This window comes from Lampetra planeri, chromosome 76 (genome assembly GCF_965212315.1).
Source record: "Lampetra planeri chromosome 76, kcLamPlan1.2.h2, whole genome shotgun sequence".
NCBI lineage: Eukaryota > Metazoa > Chordata > Hyperoartia > Petromyzontiformes > Petromyzontidae > Lampetra > Lampetra planeri.
This window is the reverse complement of record NC_136181.1, coordinates 2,592,290-2,614,596: the sequence shown is the minus strand read 5'-3', so window position 1 is coordinate 2,614,596 and position 22,307 is coordinate 2,592,290. Positions and strand designations below refer to the sequence as shown.

The following is a 22,307-nucleotide window of genomic DNA, read 5'->3' as shown; positions in this document are numbered from 1 at the left end:
AAATGTTACACTGTTTAGGGGAATTTTTTAAAATATTTAATTACCAATTGTTTTATGCTGCCAGACAATCATCTGACCCATAGGTGGCAGCCATCTCAAGCCAGAGGACGAGAGGACTCTAGCCGCCCCGATGCCATGCATATAAAGGATTTATAGTGAAAAACTTTGTTTTTACGGGTTTACTTGTACCTACGTGACTTTACTGGAAAAATCTTAAGAGTATGAATCCTTGCAGTCACGAAAGCTTCAAATCTAGGGGTTTTCCCCTTTTTTCTGGCAACAAAACTGAAACATTTTTGCGAGGAATCACGTCTGCATTAACCACAATACTTGCGGTCACAATGCAAACAAAAACACACTCTGATAATATATCGCCATTGTTCTGGAAACTGATTGGTCCACACCAGAGACAGCTTTCTTTTGAGCCTCGTCTCAATTTGTGCTAGACCAGATGACGCCAAAAGGCGTGTACAGCTCAAAGACAATGCACTATCAAAGTAATGAGGGCTCGGGGTGAGCATCTACATCATTAGACCTCCTTTGCCAGTACCAAAATATAATAATAGGGTTTTTTCCCTTTTTTCTGGCAACAAAATTGAAACCTTTTTACAAGGATTCATGTTACTACATTAACCACAATACTTGCTGTCAAAATGCAAAGAAAGCTGTCTCTTGGTGTGGACCAATCAGTTTCAAGGACAATGCATATATTATCAGAGTGTGTTTTTTGTTTGCATTTTGACCACAAGTATTGTGGTTAATGCAGTAACATGATTCCTTGTAAAAAGGTTTCAGTTTTGTTGCCAGAAAAAAAGGGGAAAAAACATTTTATTATACTTTTCACTATTGTCGTGTTTGTGCGTATTGTATTGGACCATCCGTAAAAAAGAGCTTCATAGCTTATCGGATTCCTCCAGCAGTAGATATATTAATGCTATGATGCTGCGTCTCGCACTCCTCGCACATCGCACGGTCTTGACGACAAAGACGGCAATCCCTCTCAGGATTGCCACGTCAGCTCATGCTCGATGCACCTGTCGGGAAAAATTGCCCCTCACGGATTGCTCACCTCACCCCCCCGCCTCCCCCCCCCCCCTCCTCCGTGCGTCTGCGTCCCTGCCCCCCCCACCTGGGTGTGGGCAGTAGCAGGAGCAGCGGCTGGGCGGATTCCGTCTCCGTGACGACCTCCCGGGCAGCAGCAGCGGGGGCTGCCTCGCCCCGGGTGGACTCTTCTCTTCCCGCCAGCGTCACCCTCTCCTGCTCACCCCCCCCACACCCCCCGCCCCTCACGGTCAGAGTCGGCGCCACCCCCCCCCCCCCCCCCTTCTTCTCCCCTTCACCCGCCGCACCACCGGGCGTACAATGGCCAAGTCGGGCTCGTGGTGTCGAGATGTTAACTCCCTCGCCTGGTACGCAGGGAGAGTCGTCGTTTCGATCCCGACATCCCCCCCCCCAATGTCTGTTACGTGGAAACGCCCCGAAACTTTCGCTGTGGCGTATGCATACGGTATAGTCTGTTACACTGGTCAACACACTTTTTGTGGCATGAGGTATTCCAAAGGTTTTAAGGTAATTTTGGGGGGGTGCTGATTCCAAATCTGGCATCAGCTGTCTCGGGTGTGGACCAATCAACTTCAAGGACAGTGCATACATTATCAGAGTTGTGTGTTTTTGTTTGCATTATGACTGCAGGTATTGTGGTCTATGCAAACATGACTCCTTGTAAAAAAAAAGGTGTCAGTTTTGTTGCCAGATAAAAGGGTAAAAAAACAATTATCGTATTTTTTCCTCTGGCAAATGAGGTTCCAATGAGGTAGGGAGGGGTTCTATTGTACCGTGAAGTTTAGCCGGTAATTATAACAACAATCAGCCTCATCAGGCGACAGCCAACACTGCACTTTACCACTGCTTTACCACAGTATCTTGAGTCGATCATTGATTACACTGGTCAACACACTTTTTCTGGCATAAGGTATTCCAACGGTTTTAATGTAATTTTGGGGGGGTGCTGATTCCAAATCTGGCATCAGTTTTTGTCTATCACATCGGGTTTTTGAGATATCAAATATTGCATTTTCAATAAAAATTGCAGAAGAAAAATATTAAATTAATGTGGATATCTACATTAAATGATATTGTAAACACACTATCCTAAAAATACAGCACCATGTTTTAACACTAAAGCAGTCACCGACTCGCAACAACTTGCAATCATAAGTGACAGAGTTAATTTCGGGTAAAATCAATGAAAATGGGGTATGCCGAAAGCATAAAAATGAGATGTGATAGAGCAAATTTGAGATCAGATTCGGAATCTGAAATTAGTCTAGAACAGCTGCAAAAATCCAGGTCAGAAAAAAGTTTTTTTTTTTGACCCAGTGTTTTTATTAGCGAGAGAATACGGATTCGGACATGTTCTTGGAGAGCACATTTTGCGGTTAGTGATGTCTTTCTTAATGAATTTCTTCAATGAAGGATGTAAATAAGCTATCAAATACATAAAAGTTATCACAATAACATTGCTTCATCTCTCATCGCTTTATTTCTCATTACTTTATCTCTCGTCATCGACTCATCTTTCCATCGCCACTTTATCAGAATCAGAATCAAAAAGGGTTTTATTCGCCATGAAAGTTCGCACAGACAAGGAATTTACAATGGCAGGAAGGTGCATACATTCAACATGTAGGAATCTTAAAACTTAAATAAGTGGTATACAGTCTAACTATACTAAGTTACAAAGTCTAATACTAAGGGGCTAAAGTATGTAAAATTTTGAATAAGTATACAATATAAAATGTAAATTAGCCGTAATATACAATCTTAAAATACAAAAATACACATTGGGTAACATGTAAATATGACAAGGTGCAATTTTACTGGTAGGAACGAAGTGAACCAGCCTACAATAGATTATATCGTCCATCCGTCCGATATCCGATTAGGTGTAGCAACATCGCCCCCTACTGCAAACACTTGGCAGGACCCTACAAAAACCTTTACACTCAGTGAGGCTTTCCTGGCTAAACAAGTGTCATAATACATTATGTTTATATTCTTTGGTTATTCGTTCCTACCAGCCCACCCCGCAGGGACCTGTTGTAGATAAAATGTTAAAGTAAGTGTAAAAGTCATTTTAAGCCCTTGGCCTTGCTCAAGAGGCCAACAGCGGATGGGAAGAAACTGTGTTTGTGACGTGAGGTTTTGGTCCTGATGGACCGCAGCCTTCTGCCGGAGGGGAGTAGCTGGAACAGAGAGTGTCCAGGGTGAGATTAATCGGCCACAATCTTCCTCGCTCGCCTCAGCAGGGTCCTCGGTGTACAGGTCCTCGAGGGTAGGCAGATCGCAGCCAATCACCTTCTCGATGCAGTCAGTCATGTAAAGAGTTCCTGATACGATTCGCGGATAGCTAAAATCGCATATATGTAGTAAGTCCGTGATTCACGAGGGAGTACCGTACTCAACTTGTCGATAACTCAGTCCCGTTATACGTTCCGCATACCTCGCCATAACCTACTCAACGAGATTTAAAAACTTTCAAGACCCCAAATTGTTTAGGTTCCAGAGCCAGTGCCGGATTATCCTAGTAGCAAAAGTAGCTGCATATACTACAGGCCCTGCACTTTCAAGAGCCCCACGCTAAATGCTTTCAAGCTAAAATTTCCGGTTCAGTGATTCTGCACTTGCTCTATTACTATAGTACTATGCTGCCTTCAACTTTTATGAACGACTGGGTGTTTAAGGTTTGCGATTTGTCATATTATCTGGCTGTATAGCAAATGAAAAATACAATTACTTTACTATGCCAGTAAAGAAATTGCGTTTTAATATTTACGTGTTTTTTTTATTAGGGCCTCTTTGTAACATATGCTACAGGCCCCGCACTAGAGCTTAATCCGGCACTATGAAGACCACAAACATTCGCGCGCCAGATGGCACCCCAAGCGTTAGCATCCTTTCACATGGTGCTCCACTCATATTTATGAATAGAATACCACCATCCCATCTCTAGTAGTAGTACTACTACTCGTAGTAGTTTCTGCACCACGTTACGATCTACCAAAAATGTTTCGGTTTAAGCGGTTCCAATTTAAATTGTGGTTTTCAGGAACGCGTCCTAGACGAAAACCAAGGTATAACTCCTCTTCTTGGTTCTTTCGGTAAATTCACGTAGAATGGAAATAATAAAATAATGATAATAAAACGTAATAAAATAATTCTCACGACGTTTCGGCCACAACGCAAGCAGCCGTCCTCAGATGGAGAACAGGTCTGTCGAGAAGACAGAGTCTGAATGACACACCCCAGGCTTGGAGCGTCTATTTAAGCTGGGATGGATACGCATTTCACAAGTAGTACTAATCGCATATCTGCATTTCCCATAAATATGCTAAATTCCTCTTGATATGCTAATTATTTTGTCAAGGCGCTCTTCCCCCCTCCATCCCAGCTTAAATAGACGCTCCAAGCCTGGGGTGTGTCATTCAGACGCTGTCTCCTCGACAGACCTGTTCTCCACCTGAGGACGGCTGCTTGCGTTGTGGCCGAAACGTCGTGAGAATTATTTTATCATGTTTTATTTTTATTATTTTATTATTTCCATTCTACGTGACTTTACCTAAAGAACCAAGAAGATGAATCCCTGCAGTCACGAAAGCTTTAAATCGAAACCAGGGTATACCTGTATTTGGAGGTTGCGATGTCTCTCTCTCCCTGTGGTGGTCGCTTGGACTTTTTTTTTTTTCTGGGTCCTCCGGATTTTCCCCTAATTCGTTGACCCATCGTTTGTGGTAGCTGGGTCGCTTCTAAAACACATTCCTGCGGAGGGAGCTGGTTGGAACGTTGGGTTGCTCGGTCAATGGCCTGCAGGGTCAACGGCGGAGTGGTGTATTCCACAAATATGGCCGACTGTGAGGTCGGGCACAAGCCGGCGTGAGTAGGTTAAACGTTGAGTTTTATAAGGGCACCACGGGGTGACCAGCCCCTCCCCACCCAGCCCCACCCTCCCCACCCCTCCCCACCCAGCCCCACCCTCCCCACCCAGCTCCTCCCCACCCAGCCCCTCCCCACCCTCATCTCCCCACCCAGCCCCTACCCACCCTCCCACCCAGCCCCTCCCCACCCTCCCCTCCCCACCCAGCCCCACCCTCCCCACCCAGCCCCTCCCCACCCAGCCCCTTTCTCCCCACCCAGCCCGTCCCTGCACGACGGACACAATAATCCCTTGTGGGCTGGTGTAACCAGGAGGTTCCTACCAGTATAAGAGCTACATGGCTCAGAGGGGCCTTCACTTGGTAAAACAATGCAGTTTAGTTTTAACAATAGTGTTAGAGGGCATCATGTTTGCAATAACCACAACACAAGCTGTCTCGGGTGTGGACCAATCAACTTCAAGGACAGTGCATATCATTATCATCATCAGAGTTGTTTCTTTTTGTTTGCATTTTGACTGCTTGTGTTGTGGTTATTGCAAACATGATGCCTTGTATAAAGGTGTCAGTTTTTGTACCAGTTGAAAGGGTAAAAACCTATTACTATATTTAGCATTTTGACTGCTTGTGTTGTGGTTATTGCAAACATGATGCCTTGTATAAAGGTGTCAGTTTTTGTACCAGTTGAAAGGGTAAAAACCTATTACTATATTTTGCCACTGGTAAAGGAGGTCTCATAGTGAATAGTGTTAGAGACAAGGAGTTTGGGTCTGGGAGTCTTTCTCATCGCATTCTTCACGTCCCTGTCATGGTTATTGTGGCCCAGGCGGACACAATGATTCCTCACACACTCGAGCCCCTCCCTCCTCATCTCTCCCATCTTGGATAAGAGCGGACGAGCTACTGGGCAGAGTGCTTACGACCAGTTGCGGTTTGGTAGAGGCGGGTTTTTAAATCCATTATATTAAGTTCGCTTGCTTGCTTGCGCGCTTACGACCGTGCAAATCTTTCGGTCGTTTTTTAACCCACTTCCCGTGATCCAATCGAGCTGACGTTTTGCACACAGACTCGTTGTGCGTGACAATTTATTTTCTTGAAAAAATTTTTTCCCAAAATGTTACACTTTTTAGGAAATTTTTTTAAATATTTAATTACCAATTGCTTAATGGTGGCAGGCAATCATCTGACCCATAGGTGGCAGCCATCTCAAGCCAGAGGACGAGAGGACTCTAGCCGCCACGCATATAACGGATTTATAGTGAAAAACTTTGTTTTTACGGGTTAATTCTTTATCTATTCCATCGGCTGCGCGACGCTGCTGCGTCTGGAAGCTGGCATGGCTCTGTCACTCCACACGAAGCTGCCGGGTGTTCTCGGGCCACAGTTACGCTTGCGAAACGGGGACCCCTCCCCCCCCCCTCCCACCAATGTAATATTTTCACCGTTTAGAAGCATTCAGGCTGGCTCTGCCTACGGGATCCATCCTGGGTTTAACGACGACTGGTTTACAGTGTGAGGAGCTCGCAGATCTTTGAGAGATCTGGACACATTCCCCATCATCAGTGGGCTCCTCTGGCAGCGCGAGGCTGCATTGGTTGGGTCACGAAGCCCACATGCCCAGCCACCGCATGCATGCCCGAGCATCTTCTGTTTGGCCGAATAGAGGAGGCTAAACGGGCGCGGCACGAGCTAGACAAGAGATTGACTGATGTGCGGCACAGGAGGATGTCAAGCTGATTGGTCTTGCCAATGACCAGCCTCTGTGGTGAAGGCGTGTTGAGGATGCTGTTTGGCAGTGCCAGCCTAGGTGCACCTTGAGGCTAATAATGGGCAGTTGGAGGTAGTTGCCCTAACAGCAACAATGGAGGTCGGAGGTGCATCTGTCAGCCATCTCGGTCTGTCAACGAAATAACGCCTGGGTCTGGCCCATGACCTCCTTTTTAGCAGGCGACCATTCCACGCTTTACGTGGCCTCAAAGTTCACCGAGCCTGGCACAGGCGCTGTGGTGACGTCACTGTCACTTAGTGACGAATGGCGAGTATTGGTGTGTGGGGAGCGGTAGTGTAGCGGTTAGCGTGCCGCGCTATGAACCCGGCGACCCAAGTTTCGTTTCGCACTCACGGCCAACACCAGTGACGATTAGCTGAACCTGTCATGGGCCTCCCCTAGGTCGACTCAGCCTCTAATGGAACATCTGCGCCGGTTAGAAACATTCAGACTGGCCTGCCTACGATCCATCCTGGATTTAACCAGGCTTATTGTGTGAGAAGCTCACAAATCCTTGAAAGATCTGGGCAAAGTCCCATCGGTGAGCTCCTCCGGCAGGCAAGGCTGCATTGGCTAGGTCATGTAGCCCGCTTGCCCAGCCACCGAATGCCCAAGCAGCTTTTGTTAGGCCGCATTGAGGGGTCTAAACGGGCACGACATTGGCTGGAGAAGAGATGGACTGATGGATGTGGAGCTGAGTGGACTTGCCGAACACTGGTACCAGCGGTATGATCAGCCTCTATGCTCGTGAAGGACGCTACTGGGCAGTTGGAGGCAGTTGTCCATCAACAACAACTGTGGGCAGAGAAGCGACGCTCACAACAACGAGCGGAGCTCCGGGCGGCTAAAATGCTGCAAGTTGGCACAGTAGGGGGTACAGCTGGTACATCTACCAGTCATCTCAGTCAGCCAACCCATGGCACCTGGGTCTGTCTCGAGACCTCCTGTTAGCGAGCCGTCGACACTTCACGTGCACCTGGCCTGGCACAGGCGCCGTGGTGACGTCACCGTTACTTAGTGGCGAATGGCGGGTATTGGTATTGATTCATCTTCTTGGTTCTTTCGGTAAAGTCACGTAGAAGGGAAATAATAAAATAAAAAAAATAAAACATCATAAAATAATTCTCACAACGTTTCGGCCACAACGCAAGCAACCGTCCTCATGTGAAGAACAGGTCTGTCGGAAAGACAGCGTCTGTCGGAAAGACAGGTCTGTCGGAAAGACAGGTCTGTCGGAAAGACAGCGTTCATTCAGACGCTGTCGTTCATTCAGACGCTGTCTTTCTGACAGACCTGTTCTTCACCTGAGGACGGCTGCTTGCATTGTGGCCGAAACTTCGTGAGAATTATTTTATTATGTTTTATTTTTATTATTTTATTATTTCCCTTCTACGTAACTTTACCGAAAGAACCAAGAAGATGAATCCCTGCAGTCATGAAAGCTTTAAATCGAAATTTGGTATTGATTGTTGGATGTTTCTGTGTTCATAGCTCTGAGCTATGCCAGGGCGGCACTGGGCGATCTACCTGGGTCACCCTCCTCACCCAGCTCCACCATCAAGCCCCAGGTCTCCTCACTTCCCGTATCTCTCTTTCTCAGTGTCCCATGTCTCTCTGTCTCAGTGTCCCTGCCTCAGTGTCTCTGTGTCTCAGTGTCTATTGTCTCAGTGTCCATTGTCTCAGTGTCTCTGTGTCTCAGTGTCTCAGTGTCCAGTGTCTCTTTGTCTCAGTGTCTCTCGTTCTCAGTGTCCTGTGTTTGTCTCAGTGTCTCTTTGTCTCAGTGTGCCGTGTCTCTCTGTCTCAGTGTCTCAGTGTCTCTACCTCAGTGTCTCTGTGTCTCAGTGTCTCTTTGTTTCAGTGTCTCTCATTCTCAGTGTCCTGTGTTTGCCTCAGTGTCTCTCTGTCTCAGTGTGCCGTGTCTCTGTCCTGTGTCTCTCTGCTCTCAGTGTCTCTTTGTCTCAGTGTCTCTCATTCTCAGTGTCCTGTGTTTGTCTCAGTGTCTCTCTGTCTCTCTGTCTCAGTGCCCCGTGTCTCTCTGTCTCAGTGTGCCGTGTCTCTGTCCTGTGTCTCTCTGTCTCAGACTCTCTTTGTCTCAGTGTCTCTCTGTCTCTCTGTCTCAGAGCCCCGTGTCTCTCTGTCTCAGTGTGCCGTGTCTCTGTCCTGTGTCTCTCTGTCTCAGACTCTCTTTGTCTCAGTGTCCTGTGTCTAAGTGTCTCTGTCTCAGTGTCCAGTGTCTCTCTGTCTCAGTGCCCCGTGTCTCTCTGTCTCAGTGTGCCGTGTCTCTGTCCTGTGCCTCTCTGCTCTCAGTGTCTTTGTCTCAGTGTCTCTCATTCTCAGTGTCCTGTGTTTGTCTCAGTGTCTCTCTGTCTCAGTGTGCCGTGTCTCTGTCCTGTGTCTCTCTGTCTCAGTGCCCCATGTCTCTCTGTCTCAGTGCCCCATGTCTCTCTGTCTCAGTGTGCCGTGTCTCTGTCCTGTGTCTCTCTGTCTCAGTGCGCCGTGTCTCTCTGTCTCAGTGTGCCGTGTCTCTGTCCTGTGTCTCTCTGCTCTCAGGCCGCGTGCCTCAAGAGGAAGTTTGACTTGCCCGTGACCTCCCAACAACGGAAGAGGCGGCCGCAGGGCGAGTGGGGGGGAGGTGGAGGAGCCGGGGGAGGGGGAGGAGGAGGGGGACAAGGTGGTGGACAAGGTGGTGGTGGAGGAGGAGGAGGAGGAGGAGGAGGCGGGGGCCTCCTCATGGACCCTTCACGAGGTTTGTGTCTCCGGGTCACGCTGCTCAGAGATGGGGATGTTAACTACCTCGCCTGGTATACAGAATTGTGGGTTCGATCCCGACCCTGACTACCCGGTGGCGAGGAGATGTTAACTTCCTCGACTGGTATACAGACGCTGTCTTTCCGACAGACCTGTTCTTCACCTGAGTGACGGCTGCTTGCGTTGTGGCCGAAACGTCGTGAGAATTGTATTTTATGATGTTTTATTTTTATTATTTTATTATTTCCCTTCTACGTGATGACTTTACCGAAAGAACCAAGAAGATGAATCCCTGCAGTCGCGAAAGCTTTAAATCGAAATTTGGTATACAGAAGGTCGTGGGTTCGACTCCGGATCCTGAGACTGCCTGCTGCTGTATCTTCGGAGTGAGCAGTCTCTCTCTCTCGCTCTCTCTCTTCTTGGAGGTGGCGTGGATTTTTCTCCAGGTCTTCCACTTTTTAAATCCTTTATATTAAGTTCACTTGCTTGCTTGCTTGCGCGCTTACGACCGTGCAAATCTTTCGGTCGTTTTTTAACCCACTTCCCGTGATCCAATCCAGCTGACATTTTGCACACAGACTCGCTGTGCGTGACAATTTCTTTTCGTGATAAAAAAAAATTCAAAAATTTTCCACTTTTTAGGAAAAATTTTTTTTCATATTTAATTTAAAATACCAATGTGATAAAAATGAAACTCTTACTCAAGAAAAACAGAAATGAATAATAAAATAAATCCGATGCCACGCATATAAAGGATTTATAGTGAAAAACTTAGTTTTTACGGGTTACTTTTTTATCCCCTCCACATTTACAATCAACGTTACCGTGCATTTTCGAGTGATTTGGCTCTTGCTATGAATTTGCACGCGATGGTGATAATCCACTACTTTGTTGGGCTATCATTGCTGATAACCAGGTTGCTGCTTCTGAAAAAAAAGTTACATAGCTCAGTGGGGCCTTACCCACTGCTAGAATAAAACAAATAGTAGACTCAATTATTCGCATGCGGTTTTTAACAAGAATGAATAAAGTGATAGGTTATTACCCTTTCAACTGGTACAAAAACTGACACCTTTATACAAGGCATCATGTTTGCAATAACCACAACACAAGCAGTAAAATTGCAAACAAAAAGAAAACAACTCTAATGATGATAATGATATGCACTGTCCTTGAAGTTGATTGGTCCACACCCGAGACAGCTTTCCTTAGAGCCTAGTCTCCATTGGTGTTGGACCAGATGACATTGATTGGTCCACACCCGAGACAATCAACTTCAAGGACAATGCATATATTATCAGAGTTATGTTTTTTGTTTGCATTATGGCTGCAGGTATTGTGGTCTATGCAAACATGACTCCTTGTAAAAAAAGGTGTCAGTTTTGTTGCCAGATAGAAGGGTAAAAAAACCAATTATCAAATATTTTTTCGTACTTAACATAATTTTTACCTACATTAGTGGCGTTTGGCATAGAGATCCGCGGAAAATGGATATTTTAGATTACCCGCGATGTGGAATTCTCCACTGCCGTCCTTCCCGTCATAAGCATGGATTACACTGGTCAACAAAAAAAAAACGTTTTTTGTGGCCTGGACTTTTGCAGCTGTTTTAGACTAATTTCAGGGTGCGGATTCCAAATCTGAGCTCAGATTTGCTCTATCACATCTCATTTTTATGCTATCGGCATACCCCATTTTCATTGATTTTACCCGAAATTAACTCTGTCACTTATGATTGCAAGTTGTTGCGAGTCAGTGACTGCTTTAGTGTTAAAATATGGTGCTGTATTTTTAGGATAGTGTGTTTACAATATCATTGTATGTAGAAATCCACATTTATTTAATATTTTTCTTCTGCAGTTTTTATTGAAAATGCAATATTTGATATCTCAAAAACCTGATGTGATAGACAAAAACTGATGCCAGATTTGGAATCAGCACCCCAAAATTACATTAAAACCGTGGGAATACCTTATGCCAGAAAAAGTGTGTTGACCAGTGTTATCGACAGCGTTGAATTTTTTGTTTCGTATTCTGAGTCACAGCGCACCTCCGATCTCCGATGCCATGTAAAACTCGTCAACCCCTTATCAGTGCCTACCTTATTACAGACAAATTTAGACCTTATTGGTCACCCCGTACCCTTATAAATCTCAACGTTCGTCCTACAAAGTCTCGCATCACAGGAGGAGAAACACAAACACACGCATTTTTTTGCCCGTATTGAAACAGCTGTACGCTGTATGGACCTGGGGGTCGCAAAATGCCGATATATTACTAATAAACCCCATTGATCCGATCGAAATGAGGGATTTCGATCGGATCATTGGGGGGGGCACGTGCCACCCCACCCCCCCCTCAAAACTCAATTTCCCCGTACAAGAATACAGGTAAACCGTACGGGTTGACAGGTACACCGTCTCTTCGTATGACCACCATCAAGTTCCCATCATTGTGCCGATGACGCGCGATTGCGCACACGGTCGCGGTGAAGGTCGTCAAAGTTAGATGGCGGAGAGCCTCGGTAACCTCGAAGACTGCACGTGGAGCGAGCGGTGCGCGCGCACACACACACACGCACACGCACGCACACACGCACACACGCACACACGCTCACACGCACACACACGCACACGCGCACACACGCACACACACACACGCTCACACGCACACACACGCACACACACACGCACACGCACGCACACACACACACGCACGCACACACACGTACACACACGCACGCACACGCACGTATGTGTGTATCCCAAGCTGCATAGAGGGGAGCGGTAGTGTTGCGGTTAGTACGCTGTACCATGAACCCGGCAACCCGAGTTTGATTCCCGCTCATGGCCAACACCAGTGACGATTGTCTTAACCAGTCATGGGCCTCCCCTAGGTCGACTCGGCCTCAATTATGTACCTGGTGCGGTGTGTAAACATAGCCACATGTGGCTGGCCTCCCACCCCCTCGTATACCGTGCCGGCCTTCATAGGTGCTCGCTAACAGCGCTTGCCCCAACAGTCTGTTAAGGTTATATGGGGGATGTTGGTCTTTTTTGCGTGCGGTTTGAACAAAATTAAATCGCCTCTCAATCCAGGAAAATTGGAGGTTCCGCTGCTTGGCGGTTGTGACACTGAGAGTGTGTAGTGTGCTTGTGTGGTGCGAGTGTATATAGTGTGGTGTGAGTTTGTGTGATAATTGTAAGTGTGAGAGTGTGGTGTATGTGGTGAGCGTGTGTGTTGAGTGTGTCTGATGGAGCTCTCTCTCTGTCCTTCTCGGAGGTGGTGGAGGCCGGAGAGAAGGAGCAGCTGCATCACCTGCACAGAGCTCGCTCGTGCGGAGCAGCAGCAACAACAACAACAACAACAACCATAGCAACAACAACAACCACGGGGCGAGCAAAGCCGGTGGGTGGGAGCAGTGAGATTATGAGCGTGAATGAGTGAGCGTGAGAGATGGTGAATGTGAAAGAGAGTGCGGGGGGAGTTAGTGTGTGCCTGCCCACCATCATAATGATTGTGAACAGTGGGACCCCAAACGCACAGAATAAAACAAATACCTGGCCTATTGATTTTATCATAGGCCTTACCAGGTTAATATAGTAGCTATGTAGGTCCGCTTTAAAATCCCTACACCTCTGCTATAGCAGATGGACAGAGAATATGGCGTCTTTGTAGGACTCAAACCACATTGGGGCTCCGCAAACCTCTACCCAGCCACACGCTCCACTACCCAACCACGCACTCCACTACCCAGCCATACACTCCACAACCCAGCCACACGCTGCACTACCCAGCCATACACTCCACAACCCAGCCACACGCTGCACTACACAGCCACACACTCCACTACCCAGCCACACACTCCACTACCCAACCACACACTCCACTACCCAGCCATACACTCCACAACCCAGCCACACGCTGCACTACACAGCCACACACTCCACTACCCAGCCACACACTCCACTACCCAACCACACACTCCACTACCCAGCCATACACTCCACAACCCAGCCACACGCTGCACTACACAGCCACACGCTCCACTACCCAGCCACACACTCCACTACCCAACCACACACTCCACTACCCAGCCATACACTCCACAACCCAGCCACACGCTGCACTACACAGCCACACGCTCCACTACCCAGCCACACGCTGCACTACACAGCCACACACTCCACTACCCAACCACACACTCCACTACCCAGCCACAAGCTCCACTACCCAGCCACACGCTCCACTACCCAGCCACACACTCCACTACCCAGCCACACACTCCACTACCCAGCCACACACTCCACTACCCAGCCACACACTCCACAACCCAGCTACACACTCCACTACCCAGCCACACGCTCCACTACCCAGCCACTCACTCCACTACCCAGCCACACACTCCACTACCCAGCCACTCACTCCACAACCCAGCTACACACTCCACTATCCAGCCACACGCTCCACTACCCAGCCACTCACTCCACTACCCAGCCACACACTCCACTACCCAGCCACACACTCCACTACCCAGCCACTCACTCCACAACCCAGCTACACACTCCACTACCCAGCCACTCACTCCACTACCCAGCCACTCACTCCATTACCCAGCCACACACTCCACTATCCAGCCACAAGCTCCACTACCCAGTCACACACTCCACTACCCAGCCACACACTCCACTACCCAACCACACACTCCACTACCCAGCCACAAGCTCCACTACCCAGCCACACACTCCACTACCCAACCACACACTCCACTATCCAGCCACAAGCTACACTACCCAGTCAGACACTCCACTACCCAGCCACACACTCCACTACCCAGCCACACACACCACTACCCAGCCACACACTCCACTACCCAGCCACACACTCCACTACCCAGCCACATACTCCACTACCCAGCCACACGCTCCACTACCCAGCCACACAATCCACTACCCAGCCACACACTCCACTACCCAGCCACACACTCCACTACCCAGCCACTCACTCCACTACCCAGCCATACACTCCACTACCCAGCCACACAATCCACTACTCAGTCACACACTCCACTACTCAGCCACACACTCCACTACCCAGCCACACAATCCACTACTCAGCCACACACTCCACTACCCAGCCACACACTCCACTACCCAGCCACACGCTCCACTACCCAGCCACACGCTCCATTACCCAGCCACAAGCTCCACTACCCAACCACATACTCCACTACCCAGCCACACGCTCCACTACCCAGCCACTCACTCCATTACCCAGCCACTCACTCCATTACCCAGCCACACACTCCATTACCCAGCCACTCACTCCATTACCCAGCCACACACTCCATTACCCAGCCACACACTCCACTACCCAGCCACACACTCCACTACCCACACACTCCACTACCCACACACTCCACTACCCAGCCACACGCTCCACTACCCACACACTCCACTACCCAGCCACACGCTCCACTACCCACACGCTCCACTACCCAGCCACACGCTGCACTACCCAGCCACACTCCACTACCCACACGCTCCACTACCCAGCCACACACTCCACTACCCAGCCACACACTCCACTACCCAGCCACACGCTCCACTACCTAGCCACACACTCCACTACCCAGCCACTCGCTCCACTACCCAGCCACATGCTCCACTACCCAGCCTCATGCCCCACTATCCAGGCATACACCTGCCTGGGTATTTTGTCATCAAACACTCCATCCCCTCCGCTGTCCATGTGGAGAGCGTGGATGTTTTCACATACCCAGGCCAGATTCGAAGCAAGTGGCATTTATCTTGTATCTTCTGTTTAACGCTGCTGTGTGGAAAATACCTGGTCTATTGCTCCATACGATGCTGCAGGCCTTCTCGGCCCTCCCTTGTCTATGCTTGTGAAACGTGGACCCCTCTAATGGAACATCTTCGGCAGTTAGAACCATTCAGGCTGGCCTGCCTATGATCTATCCTGCGTTTAACCAGGCTGGATTGTGTGAGAAGCTCACAATCCTTGAAAGATCTGGACACATTCCCATCAGTGAGCTCCTCCGGCAGGCAAGGTTGCGTTGGCTGGGTCACGTAGCCTGCATGCCAAGCCAGCGCATGCCCAAGCACCTTTTATTTGGCCAGATAGAGGGGGTTTAAACGTGCAACGGTATGGGCTCGAGAAGAGATGGACTGGTGCGGTACAGCTGGAGGTTCGTGAAGGACGCAGCAATAGCGGAGGGCAAAGGAGGGACGCTCACAACAATAGGCAGAGCACGGGGCAGTGACAACGCGGTAATTTGGCACAGCAAGGGGCACAGGTAGTGCATCTGCCAGTAATTTCCGTAAGTCAACCCACGGCACCAGGGTCTGTCCCGTTACTTCCTACCAGCGAGGCCTGATGGTGCACCTAGCCTGGCACAAGTGCCGTGGTGACGTCACCGCCACTTAGTGGTGAACGGTGGCTATTGTTGGTGGTTATGGCGTTTTGATGGTGGTGATGGTGGTGACGGTGTTGACGATGCTGGTGATGGTGGTGGTCGTAATGGTGGTGATGGTGGTGATCGTGGTCATGGTGGTCGTGATGATGACAGTGGTGGTGGTGGTGATGATGATGATGATGATCATCATAATGATGGTGGTGATTACAGTGGTGATGGTTGTGGTTGTGACGATAATTATTGTGGTGGTGGTGATTGTGGTTATGGTGGTGACGATATTGGTGACGACGATGGTGGAGATGATGATGATGATGATGGTGATGACGGTGATGCTGACAGTGGGGTGAAGAGGGTGGTGACGGTGGTGGTGATGATGATGATGATAGCGGTGGTGATTATTGTAGCGGTGGTGACGATGGTAGTGGTGGTGACGATGGTAGTGGTGGTGACGATGGTAGTGGTGGTGACGATGGTAGTGGTGGTGACGATGGTAGTGGTGGTGACGATGGTAGTGGTGGTGACGATGGTAGTGGTGGTGACGATGGTAGTGGTGGTGATGATGGTAGTGGTGGTGATGATGGTAGTGGTGATGATGATGGTAGTGGTTATGATGATGGTAGTGGTGATGATGATGGTAGTGGTGGTGATGATGGTAGTGGTGGTGACGATGGTAGTGGTGGTGACGATGGTAGTGGTGGTGACGATGGTAGTGGTGGTGACGATGGTAGTGGTGGTGACGATGGTAGTGGTGGTGACGATGGTAGTGGTGGTGACGATGGTAGTGGTGGTGACGATGGTAGTGGTGGTGACGATGGTAGTGGTGGTGACGATGGTAGTGGTGGTGACGATGGTAGTGGTGGTGACGATGGTAGTGGTGGTGACGATGGTAGTGGTGGTGACGATGGTAGTGGTGGTGACGATGGTAGTGGTGGTGACGATGGTAGTGGTGGTGACGATGGTAGTGGTGGTGACGATGGTAGTGGTGGTGACGATGGTAGTGGTGGTGACGATGGTAGTGGTGGTGACGATGGTAGTGGTGGTGATTATTGTAGCGGTGGTGATGATGGTAGCGGTGGTGATGATGATAGAGGTGGTGATGATGGTGGCGACGATGATGATAATAATGACGATGGTGATGGTGACTCCGAGGCTGCCCGTTGCGCTAACCGCCCCTCCACCACCCACCGCATGACCCCCCCCCCCCCCCACCTGATCTGCCCCCCACCCCCCCCACCTGATCTGCCCCCCACCCCAACAGGCAGCGCTCGTGGGGTCAGGGCCCCTCCCCCCGCAGCTTCTCCCCCCCCCGCGTCTCCTGGCCAGCCTGCGCTGTGCGGGGTGGTGGTCTCGCTCAGCGGCTTCACCAACCCTCTGCGCTCCACGCTGCGTGACTTGGCCCTGGGGCTGGGCGCTCGCTACCGGCCCGACTGGGGACCGGGCTGCACCCACCTCGTGTGAGATACGGGGGGGGGGGGGGTGAGAAGGGGGCACTGGGGGAGGGGGGGGGGCGAGAAGGGGGCACTGGGGGAGGGGGGGGGCAAGAAGGGGGCACTGGGGGGGGGGGCGAGAAGGGGGCACGGGGGGGGGGGCGAGAAGGGGGCACTGGGGGGGGGGGGGGCGAGAAGGGGGCACTGGGGGGGGGGCGGGGGGGGGGCGAGAAGGGGGCACTGGGGGGGGGGTGAGAAGGGGGCACTGGGGGGTGGGCGGGGGGGGGCGAGAAGGGGGCACTGGGGGGGGGCACAGGGGGGGCACTGGGGGGGTGAGAGTAGCACAGGGGGGGAGGGGTCATGGGGAACCCAACCCTGGAGGGGGTACAGGGTGGGGTGGTATGAGAACTCGGGGTCCACTGAAGGCATGGGGGGGTGGGGGCGATGGGGTTAGGGGCCATTGGGGAACCACAATCCCCCGACATTCCTCCCCCTCGATCTGTTTTTCCCTCATCTCCACGTCTGTGTCTCCCCTGTGTTTCCGTGTCTCACCCCTCTGCGTGTCTCACCCCCGCATCTCTTCCCGTGTCTCCATGTGACCCCGTGTCTCTCCCCGTGTCTTGCACCTTGCCTCACCTTCTCGCCCAGCGTCTTCCCGTGTCTCCCCTTGTCTCAACTTGTCTCCCTGTGTCTCCTCGCGTATCCCCGTGTCTCCCCACGTCTCAACTCGTCACCCCGTTTCTCCCCGCGTCTCTCCCCGCGTCTCTCCCCGCGTCTCTCCCCGCGTCTCTCCCCGCGTCTCTCCCCGCGTCTCTCCCCGCGTCTCTCCCCGCGTCTCTCCCCGCGTCTCTCCCCGCGTCTCTCCCCGCGTCTCTCCCCGCGTCTCTCCCCGCGTCTCTCCCCGCGTCTCTCCCCGCGTCTCTCCCCGCGTCTCTCCCCGCGTCTCTCCCCGCGTCTCTCCCCTCGTCTCTCCCCGCGTTTCCCCGCATCTCAACTTGTTTTCCCATGTCTCCCTGCGTTTCCCCCGCGTTTCCCCGCATCTCAACTTGTCTACCCGTGTCACCCCGTGTCTCCCCGTGTCCCCCCACGTCTCAGCTGTGCGTTTGCCCGCACACCCAAGAGCCGTCAGGCGCAGGCTGCCGGGGCTCTCGTGGTGCGGAGAGAGTGGCTGGAGGACAGCGCCGCTCAGGGGCGGAGACTCGCAGAGCGCCGGTGAGACACGGGGAGACACGGGGAGACACGGGCAGACACGGGGAGACACGGGCAGACACGGGGAGACACGGGGAGACACGGGGAGACACGGGGAGACACGGGGAGACACGGCGAGACACGGGGAGACACGCGGAGACACGGGGAGACAAAAGGAGACACGGGGAGACACGGGGAGATACGGGGAGATGCACGTAGAGACACAGAGAGTCATCCTACCCTGACGCCTGCTGTATATTTGGAGTTTGCAGTGTCTATCCTTGATCGTGTGATTTTTTTTTTCTGGATCCTCGTGATTTTTTCCCTCCACATTTGTAGAATCAACGTGAGTTCAGAGTTTTTGGCTCCTATACATTTCCACGCCGTGATAGGTCCACTTTGTTGAGCTATCATTTTTGACAGCCAGGTCGCTTCTGAAAAAGAACTACGTACAGCAGCTCAGAGGGGCCTTACTCACTTATAAGAGGACTCGCCTGCACGAATGGAGAGGCGGTCAGACACACACATGCATGAGCATAATGTGGCGGTGCGTTCGCCATAGCGGTTGTACCAGGCTAGGTGCGCTTTGAGGCTATTGTGTGAAAGTGTGGAAGGTGCTTGCCACTGGCAAGTCACGGGGGCAGACCTATGGAGCCACAACCCTCACCGATTTCGTTTAGACAGCCGGAGGATGGTGGGGAGGTGATGATGTCAACCTCCAGCTGCTAGCGATGATGAATGAAGGCAAGGACGGGGCATGGTGGAGTGTCAAGGCTCACGACAGTGACGGCACCATCGGAGATGGACCACGCAGAAAATAATCAGCAGCAGATTCTAGATTTGAAGCTTTCGTCACTGCAAGGATTCATACTCTTAGGTTTTTTCGGTCAAGTCACGTAGGTGAAACAAGAAATAAAATAAATGAAAACAACTAAATAAAATCACGACGTTTCGGAGGCAACACAAGCTTCCTTAGTCAGGTGAAAAAAAAAGCACAGCAAAATAACTGTAGCGACAGTTATTTTTGATGAGACATTGTTACATAGGGTAAGAGGAGGGGGAGGAACCGAGGAGGATGGGGGTGGGGGTTGGGGTGTGGGGCAGAGGTCGCAAACGGGTTTTGATTCCTTACCCGTACCCGGCCGGGTACGGGTACCCGTTCCCTACCCCTACCCGTACCCTACCCAAAATGAGTGACAAACGGTTACTCACCAGTGACTCACGGCCTACCCGTACCCTACCCGTACCCTACCCGTACCCTACCCGTACCTGGCCGGGTACGGGTAGGGTACGGGTATCGGGTACCTGATTGCGACCTCTGGGATGAAGCCATGTTGCAGGCGCGGGTGGGTTGATTCTAGGAACTTGAATTGTGAGAAGAGACAAGACGTTGGGAAATGAGTGACAAACGGTGACTCACCCAGTGACTCACGGCCTACCCGTACCCGGCCGCACCAGGGTCGCAAACGGCTACCCGTACCCGGCCGGGTACGGGTAGCTGGGTATCGGGTAGGGTACGGGTATTGGGTACCCGGTTGCGACCTCTGGTGTGGGGTGGAGCCAGGAAGGTGAAGGAGATACTGCACGACGGAGCCAAAAAGTATGGCTCCCAATTAGCTGAAGGAGCGCACCCAATAAGAAGCTCACTCGCCGTTGGTGGAGGGAGACGATTGACGTCTCACGTACCTCCTGATGCAGATGGTGAGACGTCGGAAGGTGCACGGAGCAAATGGGAGATCCATCTTCTTGGTTCTTTCGGTAAAGTCACGTAGAAGGGAAATAATAAAATAATAAAAATAAAACATAATAAAATCATTCTCACGACGGCTGCTTGCGTTGTGGCCGAAACGTCGTGAGAATTTTTTTATGATGTTTTATTTTTATTATTTTATTATTTCCCTTCTACGTGACTTTACCGAAAGAACCAAGAAGATGTATCCCTGCAGTCACGAAAGCTTTAAATTTAAACCTTCCACACTTTCGCACAATAGCCTCAAAGCACGCCTAGCCTGGTACAACCGCTATGGCAAACGCACCGCCACTTTGTTGCACGTGGTTGAGTTCTCTCACGGCCAACACCGGCCATAGCGATCATCTGAACTGGTTCTGGGCCTCGCCTAGGTCGACTCAGCCTCAAATGAGTACTTACTGTGGTGTGCAAATATCGACACTGGGGAGACAAAGGTGGCCGGGCGGGGTGCTGACCACCCACTCCCCCGTGTGCCACAGTGCCGGCCTTCAATAGGGCGCTGCTGCTCGCTACTAGCAGCATTTGCTCTGTTTAACACGTGTGAGGCTTTCGTGACCGATATTATTCATAATCAACGTTTTTGGGTTTAGATCGCGTTATTTATAAATGTGTCGTAACCCTCCACCACCCGACACGGCCAATGAGTAAAAATTAACCCGTAAAAACAAAGTTTTTCACTATATTATTCATTTCTGTTTTTCTTGAGTAAGAGTTTCATTTTTATCACATTGGTATTTTAAATTAAATATGAAAAAAAAATTTTCCTAAAAAGTGGAAATTTTTTTAATTTTTTTTTCACGAAAATAAATTGTCACGCACAACGAGTCTGTGTGCAAAATGTCAGCTCGATTGGATCACGGGAAGTGGGTTAAAAAACGAACGAAATATTTGTACGGTCGTAAGCGCGCAAGCAAGCAAGTGAACTTAATATCAAGGATTTTAAAAAGTGTCACGTTGACAAAAGACAAATAGTTCACTACTTTAGCCCACCGGTGTGTTGAAGCGTGAAACCACAACATTAAAAAAAAAATTGAGTACGACGTTTTGCTGGTAATTGCATCCAGCATCATCAACTGTTAGAGCATTTGTTCTAACAGTTTTCTCAGAATCGGGGGGGATCTTTGTGTTTGTATGCGTCAGGTACCTGATGTACGGTGATGGATCGAGCAGCGAGGATGAGGAGGCACGTCCCTCACGCCGCCCGAACAGAACCCCGTCAACTGTGAGTGCCGGGGGATATGGCTGTGTGTGTGGTTGGGTGTGTGTGGGTGGGTGTGTGACTGTTGGCACAGTAGGGGGCACAGGTGGTGCATCAGCCAGTCATTTCGGTCATCTCAGTCAGTCGACCCGTGGCACCTGGGTCTGCCCCGTGACCTCCTGCCAGCGGGCGTTCGACACTTCACGTGGCCTCAAGGTGCACATGGCCTTTGGCACAAGCGTCGTGGTGATGTCACCGCCACTTAGTGGCGAATGGTGACGGCTGTTGTGACTGTGTGTGGGTGTGTAATTGTGTGCGGGAGCTGTCGCATCGCCGCTCCGTGTGAGGTGGATAGTTGAGCAAGTGCAAAGAGTTGGAGACCCGGTAGAACAACGGGCAGAGGTGAGCTCCCAAGCGAACTGCTCAGGGGAGGATGGTCACTGGTTTTCAGGCTTCACTGTGTTCAAGTTTCATGTATTAGGTATAGCCCTGTGAGCCATGCGGCTCTTGAGTCGGGTGCAACCGCAACAAACAAAATATGAACATCTTCTTGGTTCTTTCGGTAAAGTCACGTAGAATGGAAATAATAAAATAATAAAAATAAAACATAATAAAATAATTCTCACGACAGAGTCTGACTCTGTCTACTCGACAGACCTGTTCTCCAACTGAGGACGGCTGCTTGCGTTGTGGCCGAAACGTCGTGAGAATTATTTTATTATGTTTTATTATTTCCCTTCTACGTGACTTTACCGAAAGAACCAAGAAGATGAATCCCTGCAATCACGAAAGCTTTAAATCGAAGAATATGAACAGAGAACATCTTAAAGCGACGACGCGCAACAGAATCATCCTGGATAA

At 50.4% G+C, this 22,307-nt stretch overlaps 1 protein-coding gene across 1 annotated transcript in view; it reads left to right on the top strand.

The window, feature by feature from the left end:
* The window catches only part of LOC144737947 (DNA repair protein XRCC1-like), a 72,243-nt gene that overhangs the window by 24,217 nt on the left and 25,719 nt on the right, over positions 1-22,307 (top strand). Inside the window, exons 6-12 of the mRNA XM_078620853.1 lie at positions 1,147-1,291; positions 8,191-8,267; positions 9,250-9,445; positions 12,730-12,855; positions 17,142-17,337; positions 18,406-18,522; positions 21,389-21,470. Of these exons, the coding sequence (XP_078476979.1) occupies positions 1,147-1,291; positions 8,191-8,267; positions 9,250-9,445; positions 12,730-12,855; positions 17,142-17,337; positions 18,406-18,522; positions 21,389-21,470 (939 nt within the window). The remainder of the gene's footprint in view (positions 1-1,146; positions 1,292-8,190; positions 8,268-9,249; positions 9,446-12,729; positions 12,856-17,141; positions 17,338-18,405; positions 18,523-21,388; positions 21,471-22,307) is intronic.